The sequence below is a fragment of the Sciurus vulgaris genome (assembly GCF_902686455.1).
Source record: "Sciurus vulgaris genome assembly, chromosome: 1".
Taxonomy (NCBI): Eukaryota; Metazoa; Chordata; class Mammalia; order Rodentia; family Sciuridae; genus Sciurus; species Sciurus vulgaris.
The window spans coordinates 125,210,637-125,226,446 of NC_136461.1; the positions used below are offsets into that span (position 1 = coordinate 125,210,637).

At 37.1% G+C, this 15,810-nt stretch overlaps 1 protein-coding gene across 1 annotated transcript in view; it reads right to left on the reverse strand.

Annotated features, from left to right (window-relative positions):
• The window catches only part of PRKDC (protein kinase, DNA-activated, catalytic subunit), a 194,152-nt gene that overhangs the window by 78,211 nt on the left and 100,131 nt on the right, over nucleotides 1-15,810 (reverse strand). Inside the window, 7 exon segments of the mRNA XM_079137132.1 lie at nucleotides 7,244-7,363; nucleotides 7,575-7,712; nucleotides 8,217-8,365; nucleotides 9,342-9,414; nucleotides 11,348-11,413; nucleotides 11,661-11,829; nucleotides 13,138-13,316. Of these exon segments, the coding sequence (XP_078993258.1) occupies nucleotides 7,244-7,363; nucleotides 7,575-7,712; nucleotides 8,217-8,365; nucleotides 9,342-9,414; nucleotides 11,348-11,413; nucleotides 11,661-11,829; nucleotides 13,138-13,316 (894 nt within the window).

Sequence of the window (15,810 nt, forward strand, 5' to 3'; positions counted from 1 at the left end):
ATTAATAGAATCCAATGACAGTATATTAGAAGAAATGTCAGAAAAGAACTTCAGATTATACATGATTAAGATGATTAGCGAAGCATAGGATGAGATAAGAGAGCAAATGCAGGCAATGAATGATAATACCAATAACCAATAAGCTGAAAGAGCAACTGCAGGAAGCAAATGATCATTTCAACAAAGAGATAGAGATTCTCAAAAAAAAAAAAAACAAAAAAAAAACAAAAAAAAACCCCAGAATTCCTTGAAATGAAGGAGACAATAAACCAAATAAAAAACTCAATGGAAAGCATCACCAACAGACTAGACCACTTGGAAGACAGAACCTCAGACAAAGAAGACAAAATATTTAATCTTCAAAATAAAGTTGCCCACACAGAGAAGATGGTAACAAATCATGAACAGAATATCCAAGAACTATGGGACATCATGAAAAGACCAAGTTTAAGAATTATTGGGATTGAGGAAGGCACAGAGATACAAACCAAAGGAATGAACAACCTATTCAATGAAATAATATCAGAAAATTTCCCAAGCCTGAAGAATGAAATGGAAAATCAAAAACAAGAGGCTTACAGAACATCAAATACACAAAATCACAACAGATCCACACTAAGTCACATTATAATGAAAATGCCTAACATTCAAAATAAAGATAGGATTTTGAAGGCCGCGAGAGAAAAGCATCAGATTACATACAGGGGGAAACCAACACGGATAGCAGCAGACTTCTCAACCCAGATTCTAAAAGCTAGAACGGCCTGGACCAGCATATTTCAAGCTCTGAAAGAACATGCTTGCCAACCAAGAATCCTATACCCAGCAAAACTAATTTCAGATTTGAAGATGAAATAAAATCATTCCTTGATAAACAAAAGGTAAAAGAATTTACAAATAGCCTACACTACAGAATGTTCTCAACAAAATACTCCATGAGGAGGAAATGAAAAACAACAATGTAGGTCAGCAAAGGGAGGAACTACCTTAGAGAAAAACCACTCAAAGGAGAAACCAAGCTAGCTTAAAAACCAAAAATAAGCCAAATGACTGGGAATACAAATCATATCTCAATAATAACCCTGAACATTAATGGCCTAAACTCATCAATCAAAAGACATAGATTTGACACAGGCAGAATGGATTAAAAAGAAAGACCCAACAATATGCTGCCTGCAAGAGACTCATCTCATAGAAAAAGACATCCACAGACTAAAGGTGAAAGAGTGGGAAAAAACCTGCCATGCAGATGGACTCAGGAAAAAAGCGGGGGTTTCCATCCTTACATCAGATAAAGTGGACTTCAATCCAAAGTTAATCAGAAGGGATAAAGAAGGACATTTCATACTGCTTAAGGGAACCATAAATCAGGAAGACATAATGATAGTAAATATTTATGCCCCAAACAATGGTGCATCCCTGTACATCAAACAAATCCTTCTCAATTTCAGGAATCACATAGACCACAACACAATAATTCTGGGTGACTTTAATGCACCGATGCCACGACTAGATAGATCTTCCAAACAAAATCCAACCAAAGAAACCATAGAACTCAATACCACAATCAATAACCTAGACTTAATAGACATATATAGAATATTCCATCCATCAACGAGCAAATTCACTTTCTTCTCAGAAGCACATGGAACCTTCTCGAAAATAGACCAAATGTTATGCCAAAAAGCAGCCCTTAGGAAATGCAAAAAAATAGAGATACTGCCTTGTGTTCTATCAGATCATAATGGACTGAGAGTAGAAATCAATGACAAAATAAAAAAGGGAAAGTACTCCAACACTTGGAGGCTAAATAATATGCTATTGAATGAAACATGGATAACAAAAAACATCAGGGAGGAGATTAAAAAATTCTTAGAGGTCAATGAGAATGATGATACAACATACGAAAATCTCTGGGACACTATGAAAGTGGTACTAAGAGGAAAATTCATTGCATGGAGCGCATTCCAGAAAAAAATGAAAAGTCAACAACTAAATGACCTAACATTACAGCTCAAAGCCCTAGAAAAAGAAGAACAGAATAACAGCAAAAGTAGTAGAAGACAGGAAATAATTAATATCAGAGCTGAAATCAATGAAATTGAAACAAAAGAAACTATTCAAAAAATTGACTAAACAAAAAGTTGGTTCTTTGAGAAGGTAAACAAAATAGACAAACCCTTAGCCACACTAACAAAGAGGAGAGAGAAGACTCAAATTACTAAAATTCATGATGAAAAAGGAAATATCACGATAGACTGATATACATAACATAATTAGAAGCTACTTTGAAAATCTGTATTCCAACAAAATAGAATCTACCGAAGACATGGACAAATTTCTAGAGACATATGCTCCTCTCAAACTGAACCAGGAGGACATACACAATTTAAACAGATCAATATCAAGCAATGAAATAGAAGAAGCCATTAAAAACCTACCATCCAAGAAAAGCCCAGGACTAGATGGATTCTCAGCTGAGTTCTACAAGACCTTCAAGGAAGATCTCATTCCAATACTTCTCAAAGTATTCCAGGAAATAGAAAAAGAGGGTACCTTACCAAACTCATTCTATGAAGCTAATATTACCCTCATACTCAAACCAGAAAAAGTCACATCAAGGAAAGAAAATTTTAGACCAATATCCTTGATGAATATAGATGCAAAGATCCTTAACAAAATATTGGCAAACTATATCCAAAAGCGTATTAAGAAAATCATGCACCACGATCAAGTGGGGTTCATCCTTGGAATGCAAGGATGGTTTAACATCCGTAAATCAATAAACATAATCTATCATGTCAACAGACTTAAGGATAAGAATCATATGATTATTTCAATTGATGCAGAAAAAGCGTTCGACAAAATATAACACCCCTTCATGCTGAAAACACTAGAAAAAATAGGGATAATAGGAACATACCTGAACATTGTAAAGGCTATTTATGCTAAGCGCATGGCCAATATCATTCTTAATGGAGAAAAACTAAAACCATTCCTTTTAAAAACAGGAATAAGACAGGTATGTCTTCTTTCACCACTTCTATTGAACATTGTCCTCGAAACTCTAGCCAGAGCAATTAGGCAGACTAAACAAATTAAAGGGATACGAATAGGAAAAGAGGAACTTCAGCTGTCACTATTTGCTGATGACATGATTCTATATTTACAGGATCCAAAAGCCTCCTCCAGAAAACTTCTAGACCTCATCAATGAATTCAGCAAAATAGCAGGCTATAAAATCAACACACATAAATCTAAAGCATTTTTATATGCAAGCGATGAAACAGCTGAAAGGGAAATGAGGAAAACAACTCCATTTGCAATAGCCTCAAAAAAAATAAAACACTTGGGCATCAATCTAACTAAAGAGGTAAATGATCTCTACAATGAAAACTACAAAACATTGAAGAAAGAAATTGAGGAAGACCTTAGAAGATAGAAAGATCTCCCATGTTCTTGGATAGGCAGAAGTAATATTGTCAAAATGGCCATACTACCAAAAGTGCTATACAGATTCAATGCAATTCCAATTAAGATCCCAATGATGTACCTTACAGAAATAGAGCAAGCAATTATGAAATTCATCTGGAAGAATAAGAAACCCAGAATAGCTAAAGCAATCCTCAGTAGAAAGAGCGAAGCAGGGGGTATTGCAATACCAGATTTTCAACTCTACTACAAAGCAATAGTAACAAAAACGGCATGGTATTGGTACCAAAATAGCCAGGTAGATCAATGGTATAGAATAGAGGACATGGACACAAACCCAAATAAATACAATTTTCTCATACTAGACAAAGGTGCCAAAAATATGCAATGGAGAAAAGATAGCCTCTTCAACAAGTGGTGCTGGGAAAACTGGAAGTCCATATGCAACAGAATGAAACAAAACCCCTATCTCTCACCCTGCACAAAACTCAACTCACAATGGGTCAAGGACCTTGGAATCAGACCAGAGACCCTGCATCTTATAGAAGAAAAAGTAGGTCCAAATCTTCACCTTGTTGGTTTAGGATCAGACTTCCTTAACAGGACTCCCATAGCACAAGAAATAAAAGCAAGAATCAATAATTGGGATAGATTCAAACTAAATAGTTTTCTCTCAGCAAAGGAAACTGTCAGTCATGCGAAGAGAGAGCCTACAGAGTGGGAGAATATCTTTGCCACTCATACTTCAGATAGAGCACTAATCTCCAGAATATATAAAGAACTCAAAAAACTCTACACCAAGAATACAAATAACCCAATCAACAAATGGGCTAAGGATATGAACAGACGCTTCACAGAAGAAGATCTACAAGCAATCAACAGACATATGAAAAAATGTTCACCATCTGTAGTAATAAGAGAAATTCAAATCAAAACTACACTAAGATTCCATCTCTCCCCAATTAGAATGGCAATTATCAAGAACACAGGCAACAATAGGTGTTGGAGAGGATATGGGGAGAAAGGTACACTCATACATTGCTGGTGGGGATGCAAATTAGTGCAGCCACTCTGGAAAGCAGTGTGGAGATTCCTTAGAAAACTTGGAATGGACCCACCATTTGACCCAGCTATCCCACTCCTTGGCCAAAGGACTTAAAATCAGCATACTACAGAGATACAGCCGCATCAATGTTCATAGCAGCTCAATTCACAATAGCTAGATTGTGGAACCAACCTAGATGCCCTTCAATTGACAAATGGATAAAGAAACTGTGGTATATATTATACAATGGAATAATACTCAGCTATAAAAAATAATAAAATTATGGCATTTGCAGGCAAATGGATGAAATTGGAGAATATCATGCTAAGTGAAATAAGCCAATCTCAAAAATCCAAAAGGCAAATGATCTCACTGTTAAGTGGATGAGGACATATAATGGGGGGTTGGAGGGGGGCAAGAATGGAGGAAGGAGGGCTGTATAGAGGGAAAAGAGGGGTGCGAGGGGTGGGGGGAAGGAAAAAATAACAGAATGAATCAAACATCATTACCCTATGTAACTGTATGATTACAAACGGTAATAACAGCAAACGGTATGCTGTTACTCCATGTACAAGCAGAAACAACATGTATCCCATTTGTTTACAATAAAAATAAATTAAAAAAGAAACAAACAAATAAAAAACTTCACATCAGCCCAACTTCAGATCTCTGAAGTCTAATTCCAATGTATCCATATACTAAATTCCATTTAATTTATGTTAGAATTGCAGGAGAATGCCATTTTGATGGAAAAGAAGGCTGAGCTATTTATTTCTTACCCTTTCTAACTTCTTTTTCAAATGTTTTCTTAAGGATTTCTCATCTACTCTCACAGTTTAATCTGTGTGGCCACAAATCTTTTATTTTAGTATTTTTTGTGGTGCTGGATATTGAACACAGGGCCTCGCGTGTGTGAGGCAAGCACTCGACTCAGCCGTTTAATTTAAGTATATTTTAAAAAATACTTTTAATCTAATTTTTTAAACTTTATTTTATTTTATTATTTTTTTTTTAATGTGGTGCTTGAGGATCAAACCGAATGTCTCACATATGCTAGGCAAGCGCTCTACCACTGAGCCACAACCCCAGCCCCAAGAATTTTATTTTCTCAATTTTTTTTTAGTTTTAGATGGACACAATATCTTTATTTTTATTAACTTATTTGTTTGATTGATTGTTTATTTATTCAATGTGGTGCCGAGGACTGAACCCCGTGCCTCATACATTCGAGGCAAGCACTCCATCTTGAGTTACAACTCCAGCCCTACCACAAGTCTTTTTTGATCATGCACCTATAAGAACTAAAGTCCTGGGCATACTCCATGTATGTCTATACTTCAATTTATTAATCATATATATAAACATTTTTATTATGTTATTAAACTAAAACAAATACTTAAACGTAAAAAGGTTAAAACTGAATGCAAATGTAAGATCTTTTCTTCCAGAAGACAAACTATGGGGTGTCTCATTTTGGGTACCACTACCCTGACCACTCTCGATGCCACATTCACACATGCACCATGCTTCAGGGACATGTCCTAGTGATATCTCAGAGGCATTTGTGCAAATGCAGTGGAGCACACTTCCCTGTCACTCTAACTGCCCATGTCCAGCCCCATCAAGAAATCATCCAAAAATTAAACAGCTCCTTTCTCCTTTTTGATAGATATTAAGTTTATGTTTAGTGGAACATGAGGTAGAAATCAAGTATGACCCCAAATGTGAGGGGTTGAATGGTATCCCCCCAAAAGCTGTTGTCCATCATGTAAGTTCCCCAAATGTGAGCTTATTTGGGGTTTAAGTGAGGTCATTAGTGTGGACCCTAAACCAATACACTGGTGTCCTTATAAGGAGAAATTTAAACACAGTAACAGACATGTGGGAGAAGACAACACAGAATGCCATCCACATGCCAAGGAATGTGGCCACTAGAAGCTGGGAGAAGCCTGGACCAGATGCTTCCTCACAGGCCTCAAAGGAACCAATGCTACCAATACCTAGATCTCAGATTTCAGAACTTCATAGCTGATGCTTAAGCCCCACTGTTGCCTTGTGACAGCAGCCCCAAGAGTGAGACCCCAAAGAAAGCAAGGCCTGCTGCAGTCACAGGCAGTATCTCTCTGGTTTATGTCCGTCCCAGAGCTACCTACCTAGAAGGACTTTCTACTGGGCAAAATGGATGATGTCAATCCTCCATTTAGCATCCTTAGTAGCTCCCTAATATTCAACAAATGAGGCTTGGTCTAGGTCACCAGTCTCTCAGAAATCTCTTGTCCAGACCATGCCCCCATGGTCCATTCAGTGAATACAGATATGTTAGCTCTCTCAGGGCCACTTCTGCTCATGCAGCTCCTTCTGTGCAGAATGCAAATCACCACCACATTTAACCACACTAAGCTCAAGGGTCCTCTCCAAAATCTACTTAACCCCCTGGTGGAAGGTGCTCCCAACTTAATAGGTGCTATGTGTAAAAGAATTGACAAATTCAGCAACTACCTAAGAGAAAGAAACTTGTTTTTCATATAAAGTTAACAGGAATATTTTCATCCCTTAAGAAAGTTGCCTCATGTACTTTACACAAAGATCATATCTAACTCAGTAGAGATTAATTTGTTTGATAAAACAATGTTGAAAGTAGATAAATACAGTTGGCTAATTTATTGAGAACAAAACATCCTCTCACCCTTTAGAATGTCCTTCATTGTGATATTCTTTAAACAGATACATAAAACTGCAAAGAACTGTTAAATAATAATTACTTACTTCTTCTGTATTAATAATAAGTTTGGCTAAGAAAAGACGGATATTTAATGGTACAGATGGATTTCCTAGTTTGTCATGAAGAAATTTCATCCAGGGAGGAAGATCTTTTGGCACTGAATCCTGAAATAAAACAAAATTACCTTGAAAAATGGAATAAAAGAACCTCATATTTTAATGTTATAAGAAAAAAAATGACAGACATGAAAGAAAAAAAAACATATCATGTTTATCTGATATGTAATATAGCTTAATGTAGTTTTTAATATTAGTCCTCGAGATGATATCATGAATAGTACTAACAGAGACAATGTAAGATTAGTGGCAAAAGCACCTCTTCTCCTTTGGGTGGGATCAGATTTCTCTGCATGTGCTTAATCAGGGCTGTCATGGGTGCCATACATTCATGTTGATTGAGCTCATCCATCTCTAACTCCAGGATATCCTCTTGCATCTTGGGGTCTTGATGTTCCTATGAACAGGGAAAAATCCAGTGATGCAGAAGACTGTTAAATGCCATTGGATACAAGATGCTCATTTTTTGTTTACCATCATATAATAAAAAGTAATAATATGATAATAATATCAAATATACTTGTTATGTTTTCTTATTAAACAAGTAAAAGGTAAATAGGAACTCATGCTTGCCTTACATTCCAGCTCCCATCTGCCCAGTCACTCTCCTGGGGTCACACCTCAGGTCAGTCATACCTGTTACCTTCACTCCAACCCCAGGTTACTCCTAAGTCAGAACGCTTCTCTACCATGACACCTAGACTCCTGACTTCCTTCCTAATTGCTTAATCCACAGGATGAAAGGCTAGGGCTTAAATCTTGGAAAATTCTCCAAATTAACACTGGTACCCAAGGACTACTAATAAAGAAGAGGTTTCCCCTAGTAATAAAAGAGTATAGCTGTGACCCCTTTCTTCAACAAACTTCAACACCACTCTTTTAATAAGTGAGATGTGATCACCCGTCTCCGAAAATGACCAGTGGTAGATTTAGGGTCTTGGGAATTATATGAATAGCTCTGAACTCCAGTTGAGAAATCAAATTGACTCATTTCCTCACTCAAGCTACTATCTGCCATATATGACAAGGAAGACATATAATGAGGTCCATCTGAAACATAAATAGAAGAAAAATACATGTACTCAAACATAATCAGTAAGAGATATATTTCTCTAAGTTCAAACAATATAAAAAATACATTAGTTTAGGTCTTTCATCAGCCCTGTGATTCTTAGCCCCTTGTCCAAATTAACAAAGCAAAAAGGAAATGGGGGGTAAAACCCTCCCTTTGCTTTTATCATTATTGAGCAGTTATTCTCTACTGCTATAGACAAAGAAGTTAAATTTAATTTGTAACAATATCTTTGCATTTATACTTTTAATGACAATACATTTTATTTTGCCCAGTAAGTTTAACTTAAATGTGGAAAGAAATACTACTAAAAACCAGTTAATCCAAAATATGTACAGGATTTAGAAAATTGTTTAAATTACCAGCAAATCAAGAAATGGTGATAAAAAACATCAAGAAAAAAATAAGGGTAAAAAAAGGTGAAACAAGGAGAATGCAGACGGATAGTATATTCATTTTTAACAAAGAGGCTAGGGAGCCTTTTTCAAAGGCTGACATTAAACAAAATGTCATGAGGCACACTGATATCTGGTTCTGAAAGTATTACAGGGAAGAGCAAGTATAAATGCCCCTAGGCAAAAGCAAGCCCAGCATCCACAATGCAGAGGTTGTACTGCAAGAGCAAAGAGCAGTGAATCAGAGGCCTCAAGCAGCTCTGTCCTGAGGAGGGATGGAAACCACTCGGCAGTTTAGAGTAGAGGACTTGTATTCTAATGCATATTCTGAAAATACTATTTAATTCATAGAAAAACAAAGAAACATCCAGTCCATCTTGCCCTATCTGGCTACTCTGAGACCTTTTTAATACAGTTAAGTTTGACACCTAAAAGTTAAAAAAAAAAAAAAAAAAATTCAAACCCAATTTCATGGTTTTGGAGTATTTAAAATACATTCTATTTATATAAACAAATATTAACTATTAGAAACTTTCTAATCATTTTCATAATGCCCTACCTGAATCCCCATTTCCTGCCTCCCTGGCTTCTTTCCTAATTTCCATGTACTTCTTCTTTCTTTCCATAGGAACCTATTGGGCAAAACAAATAACACCATTTAAAATGTTTCAGAATCATGGACACACTGTTTTCTGTTTTAGTAGTAATTTTTTTTTTTTTTTTTTTTGGAGGTACTGGGGATTGAGACCTGGGTTACTCTACCACTGAGTTATATCCACAGCACTTTTTATTTTTCATTTAGAGACAGGATGTCCTTAAGTTGCTCAGGCTGTTCTTGAGCTTGAGATTCTCCTGCCTTGGCCTCCTACGTAGTTAGGATTACAGGTGTGCACCACTGTATCTGGCCCAAATTAATAATTTTTAAAAAGCCTTTTATCAAATTTAAAAGCATTTTAAAAATCCATTAAAAAGACATGTATGAGGGCTGGGAAAACAGCTCGGTTGGTAGAGAGTTTGCCTTGCAAGCACAAGACCCTGGGTTCGATCCCCAGGGCCAAAAAAAAAAAAAAAAAAGACATGTATGTACATGTGTGTATATGTGTTTTACTTTTCTTTATGGAAAGCCTTTCTAACAGACTCCCACCAAACCTAACTGAAACACTTGACTCTGGTACAGACTGCTGAGCAGTTTGTGCTGAGGTCTTTATATCCACAGCCCTGTATTACTAAGTTTTTACTTGACCTCTGAGACTCAATTTCCAGTATCAATCATGGTTATGATACAGCACCTTACAGTGTAAGAATAGCATATATCTATCAAATATCTAACTGCTTATAAAAACTAGTGCTAGTGTCTTTTTGGGATTTAGCTCTTTGAACACAAGCCTATGAAAAGAATCTAGCCAGGGACAGTGGTGCATGTCCATAATCCAGCCGCTCAGGAGGCCAAGGAAGGACAATCACAAGTTCAAAAGATCTGCCTCAGCAACTTAGCAAAATCCTGTCTCGAAAAAGACTGAGGAGACAGCTTACTAGCAAAGGAACCCTGCTTTCAATCCATAGTACCACAACAAACAAATGAACAAAAATCTGGTTATGTTCCAAAAGGATACAAGGTAGGAAGAAACCACTGTCATGCATTAGTGAAGCACTAAGACATGGTCAAGGTCAGCAGCAGTTATGTGTATGGCCTATGATAGTATATGAACTCAGTGCTCTCCCCTACTCTCCTCTTTCTCCCCGCTCCACCCCAGTACTAGGGATTGAACCAGGGGTACTATACCACTGAGATATATTCCCCCACCCTTTTTGAGAAAGGGTCTTGATTGTTGCCCAGTCTTATGTCAAACTCGCTATCTTTCTGCCTCAGCCTCCAAAGAAGCTGGGATCAAAGGAGTGTGCCACTGGGCCTGGCCTACTCTTCACATTTCCAGTGGAGCATGAAGGCAACAGCCACCTAACTTCTCACCAACCGCTGAGGCTGATATGCCAATCTGACCCTGACTAAAACCAAATCTGTCCTATCTGCTGGTTTTTCTCGTGACTTCCCCATTATCCTGTCAGGTTTCCCAAGCAGGATCACAGGGTTCATAATTCTTATCAGTATGGATTTCAATTTCTCTGATTAGAAGAATTTACTCAGAAAATAATTTCTGGGGCTGGGGATACAACTCGGTTGGTAGAGTGCATGCCTTGCAGGCACAAGGCCCTGTGTTCAATCACCCCCCCCCCAAAAAAAAAAAAAAAAAAAAAACAAAGAAAAGAAAGAAAAAAAAATAACTTATGGAATGTCCTAAATGTTCCTTCTGTTGACACTGTCATTCCTTCACAAGTCAAAAGGAAGAAAAATTAAGTTCTGATGAATTTCATTGTAGCTGCTTAAGACTATACCTCAGGCTGAACTGCCAATTTCTGTGGTTGTTAATTTTAAAGAAACAACATGAAGCTGCCAGTTTTTATGGTTGAAAGCAGACTTGAATATTTAAACATGTTCAACATAATATGCTTTTCTCTGTGTGCACTTAGTTTTTTTTACTCAGAAACAAGAATGAAATTTTCACTTACCTCAACTTCTATAGGAAATGCATAGCAGCGCTTCAGATCTATCAGATTTTCAAAAATAAGCATGTTCTATAAATCCAAAAAAATCAAATGAAACATCTGAATGACAGAGATCCTAAATACGATGCTGCTACTACAGAATTCTACCCAATAATTCATTAAGAAGCACTTCAGCTTTAAAATTTATTTATGCAGAATTTAAAAAACCCATACTTTTAACATTATAAGATATAAATTATGATATAACTCGAATTGATGAAATCTAACTTTTGAAATCCCACAATGACAACTAGTGGACAACACTGGAGAAGCCTACCTTTTCTGGTTTTTCATTAAACAGAAAACCTTGGTAAAATTTCAATTCATTGAAGATGCAGCAGATAACAGAGATGGCACAGTTATACGCAGCACAATGGTAAAGCCTTCTCCTCTCCAGCAACTGGCTCTCCCCTGCCATGTTTTCTGTAAATGCACCATGGCACAACCTGCAGAGTAGATACAGATCATAAATTAATTCACTTAACATTGAAATTGAAGCTTGAGCCAAACCATGCCAAACAACATGATCTAATTCATAATTCAGTTCAGTCTCTCTGAAGTGTCAGGTTTGTGCCAGGCATACTACTGGCACTGGGAATATAAAGATAAGCATGTTACTACCTCACAGCACAGGCCACATACATGGATCTTACTGCCTGTATTAAGTACAGCAACAAGTACAACATGTAAAGAGATAGGAAGTAAGGTGCTAAAACAAGGTTGCCTGAGGAGGAATAGAAACAAGGGCATTGGTTTCAGGAGCATGGAAAGGATAAAATCTGCCAGATCTGATGTCCCACGGGATCTGAAGTTAGAGAGAAGAAGGTAAAGAGAAATGAAATGTGACTCCTAAGATTCTTCCTTGTGCAAACAAGTAGAAGGCAACCTCATTTACCCAGGAGGAAGTATGGACTAGGGTAAGAGAAGAGTAATGATAAATTTGGAGATGCAAAATGACACTCAATCCAGGTGTGGTGTGCACACCTAAAATACCAGTGTGTCTTGAGAGGTTGAGAGAGGAGGTTCACAAGTTTAAGGAGAGCCTCAGCAACATAGTGAGGGCCTAAGCAACCTAGTGAGACCTTGTCTCAAAATAAAAAATAAAAAGAGGTTGGCTGTGTTACTCTACATCATGTACAACCAGAAAAATGAGAAGTTATACTCCATTTATGTATGATGGGTCAAAACACATCCTACTGTTATGTATAACTAATCAGAACAAAAAAGTGGGGGGTGGTTGGGATGTGGTTCAGGGGTAAAATGACCCTGTTCAATCCCCATATCCAAAAATAAATAAATAAATAAAAATAGAGACTCAGCAAAGTATATCTTCCTTGGGAGAACTTTATCAGAAGACTAGTTTTAAAGAAAATGTATTTGATCACTTTGTGCTTTAAAGAACACCTACTAAAAATATTTGCCACTTTTGCCACTTCAAATAATAGAAAAAAATAAAATAGCTTCTCACTGTAATTCATACTACTAAAAATATATCAAGCTATCCAGGGATAAAAAAATGTTAGAGAATAAAATTGTAAAATCAGTTTTATTCTTTACAAAAGATAAGTATGGGATAAAACACATGGTGTCCAATAACACATTGAAGTCCACCTAAATAATTTGTATATGAGAAAGATCAGATAACTACAAAAGTTCAGTAAGTAAAACATTTATTCACATTATATACATGCATAAAATTACATATATCAAAAATAGTAACAAATCAAATAGAATCCAAAATTTAAAAGTCTTACTTAATAAGTGTCTTTGTAAGTTCATTTCCTTCTGTAATACAGGAGCCATGGAAAACTTGATTAATTTTAGATTCCTTAGAGTGAACAACATCTTTAGGAAGACGAGAATACATCACATCTAGCATCTTAAAATAGCACATCTTCTTGGTGATTTGAGTATCAAAAGTAGCTTCATTTAGCTTAAGAAAGGTAACAAACAATTATCTCCAGTCTTATCCAACATGAAAAATATCTTACTCAACACATCAATTTAATACTTAATGCTTTTAGACAGAAAATAACTTTAACAAAGACACTAAATCATTTTGATAAGAGAGTGCCCTGTTGTCCAGGGTCTCCAACATGGATAAAGCATTGAGGAATTATATTGGGTGAAGCAAGAAAAAATGCACAAGGCCAGGCACAGTGGTACATGTCTATATCCCCATGTCTCAAGAAGCTGAGGCAGGAGGATCAACAGCTGGAGGCCCGGGCCAAAATAACCCAGTGAGACACTGTCTCAAAATGAAAAATAAAAAAGGACTGGGGATGCAGCTCAGAGGTAAAACACCCCTGGGTTCAATCCCTAGTATCAAAAAGAGGAGAGAAAGATGATGTTCAAATAGTGAGCCCATGGTAAAAAAAAAAAAAGTTTATAAGAAATCTTATTAAGGCATGGGAACAACAGGAGAAAAATCAAACTTAAAAAATAAATCTTTAAACTATTTTCAAGTTTACATTAACAATGTAACATCAGAGGCAACTCTTATTGGATTCCCTCTTGCCCTGTGGGAGCTTTGTCTTTCTTCTCACTTGAATAAATTCTACTTTTTAAGGTTCTTCCTCATCCATGGATTTCATTCTGCAAATTCACAAGACAAGAACCAAGAAAAGAGGCACAAGCAGGGAGCTGGGGTCTGCTGCAAAACTATAGCAGCAGAGGCTGAAAAACTCACTTCATCTCTGGGGGTTCATCTAGGATCCTTCCACAGGCACAATTCCTGTATGCCTCATTTAGTCACCCATTAACTGCCACCATGGACTTCTGGATTGCCTTGAGGTGAAAGATGCCCAAGCTACAAATGGCCTTTCAGATGGAATCCAAAACCAAACTCCACCCCCCACACACATAGAGTGACCCTGACTGCTGTCCCCTTTCAATGCCCCTTTTCAATTTTAAGTAGCCAGAGACATCATCTTTCTTTTTTCCTAAACGTGGTAAGGAGCGCTTCTTCAGAGGAGGGAATGCATAAGATAGGATAGGTAACGGGCCCCAATTGAGGTTTTTTAATGTAAAGGCCATTTTAGAAGTTAACCTGTAGGAACATTTCAAACATTCCAGCCAACTCCTAGGATGACAGGAATAAGAAGGCAGAGACAGGCCTGAGTGAAGGTTACAGAATCAACAGCTAACCAATAGCCTTAACACTTTTCCAATACCTGTTTAGCACAGATTTTGACCAATAGCATTGGTTTCCAGGATCTGATTAGCATAGATGCTGACCAATAACCCTACTCAGTAGGGGTATATAAGTCCCTAGACTAGTACACTTAAGTGGCAATCCCCACCAGTTCCTTCTTGGCCTAGAGGAGCTCTCTCTTCTCACTTGAATAAATCCTACTCTTTAATGCTGAAAACCAATCAATCAATCAAATAACAAAACAAACAAGCAAACAAAAAAGATATTTGTATCTCCCAACAGGAATTTGTGGGAGGCTGAATTATGTACCCCATCCTCACCCCACAAAAGTTATCAAAAGATGTCCTAACCCACAGAACCTATGAGTGTAACCTCCTCATACTGCAAAAAAATGACTCTACAGACTTCAGTTAAAGACCTTAACATGAGGAGATTATCTGTTTGCCCAGGTGGGCAAACCATATGCAGCCCTAGGAAAGGGAGTTAGAAGGAAATTAAACAGATAGGAAAAGGCAATGTGGCAAGGAAGCAGAGATGGGAGTGACCAGGAATAATGCATCCACTTGAGGCTTTATCATGACAGTCTGCACAAGGAATGTGGCCTGGCAACACTTAATTTTGGCCCAGCGTAACTTATTGAAGATTTCTGTCCTCTCCCCTCAATTGTGAGAGAATAAACTTCTGTTATTCTAAACCATCAAGTTAGTAGAAAGTTGTTACAACAGCCAGAAGGAACTAATGCAGATCCATGTGGTAACAGACTACTACAAATACAGAGTGAAAGTTCCTGGAGCCAAGATCCCACCTGAGCATACGGCAGTTTCTAATGACACTGGTTAGAAAGATCTGCCAACGAAAAAGCATTTGATAAAATACAGCATCTCTTCATTCTCAAAACACTAGAGAAAATTGGGGTAGTGGGAACATTCCTTAACATTGTAAAGGCCATCTACGCTAAGCCCATGGCCAATATCATTCTAAATGGTGAAAAACTGAAAGCATTCCCCCTAAAAACTGGAACGAGGCAGGGATGCCCTCTTTCACACTTTTATTCAACATCGTCCTTGAGACTCTAGCCACAGCAATTAGACAAACCAAAGAAATTAAAGAGATACGAATTGGAAAGAGGAACTCAAACTATCCCTGTTCGCTGATGACATCATTATATATTTAGAGGAACCTGGAAATTCCACCAGAAAACTCTTAGAACTTATAAGTAAATTCAGTAAAGTAGCAGGTTACAGATCAATGCTCATAAATCCAATGCATTTTT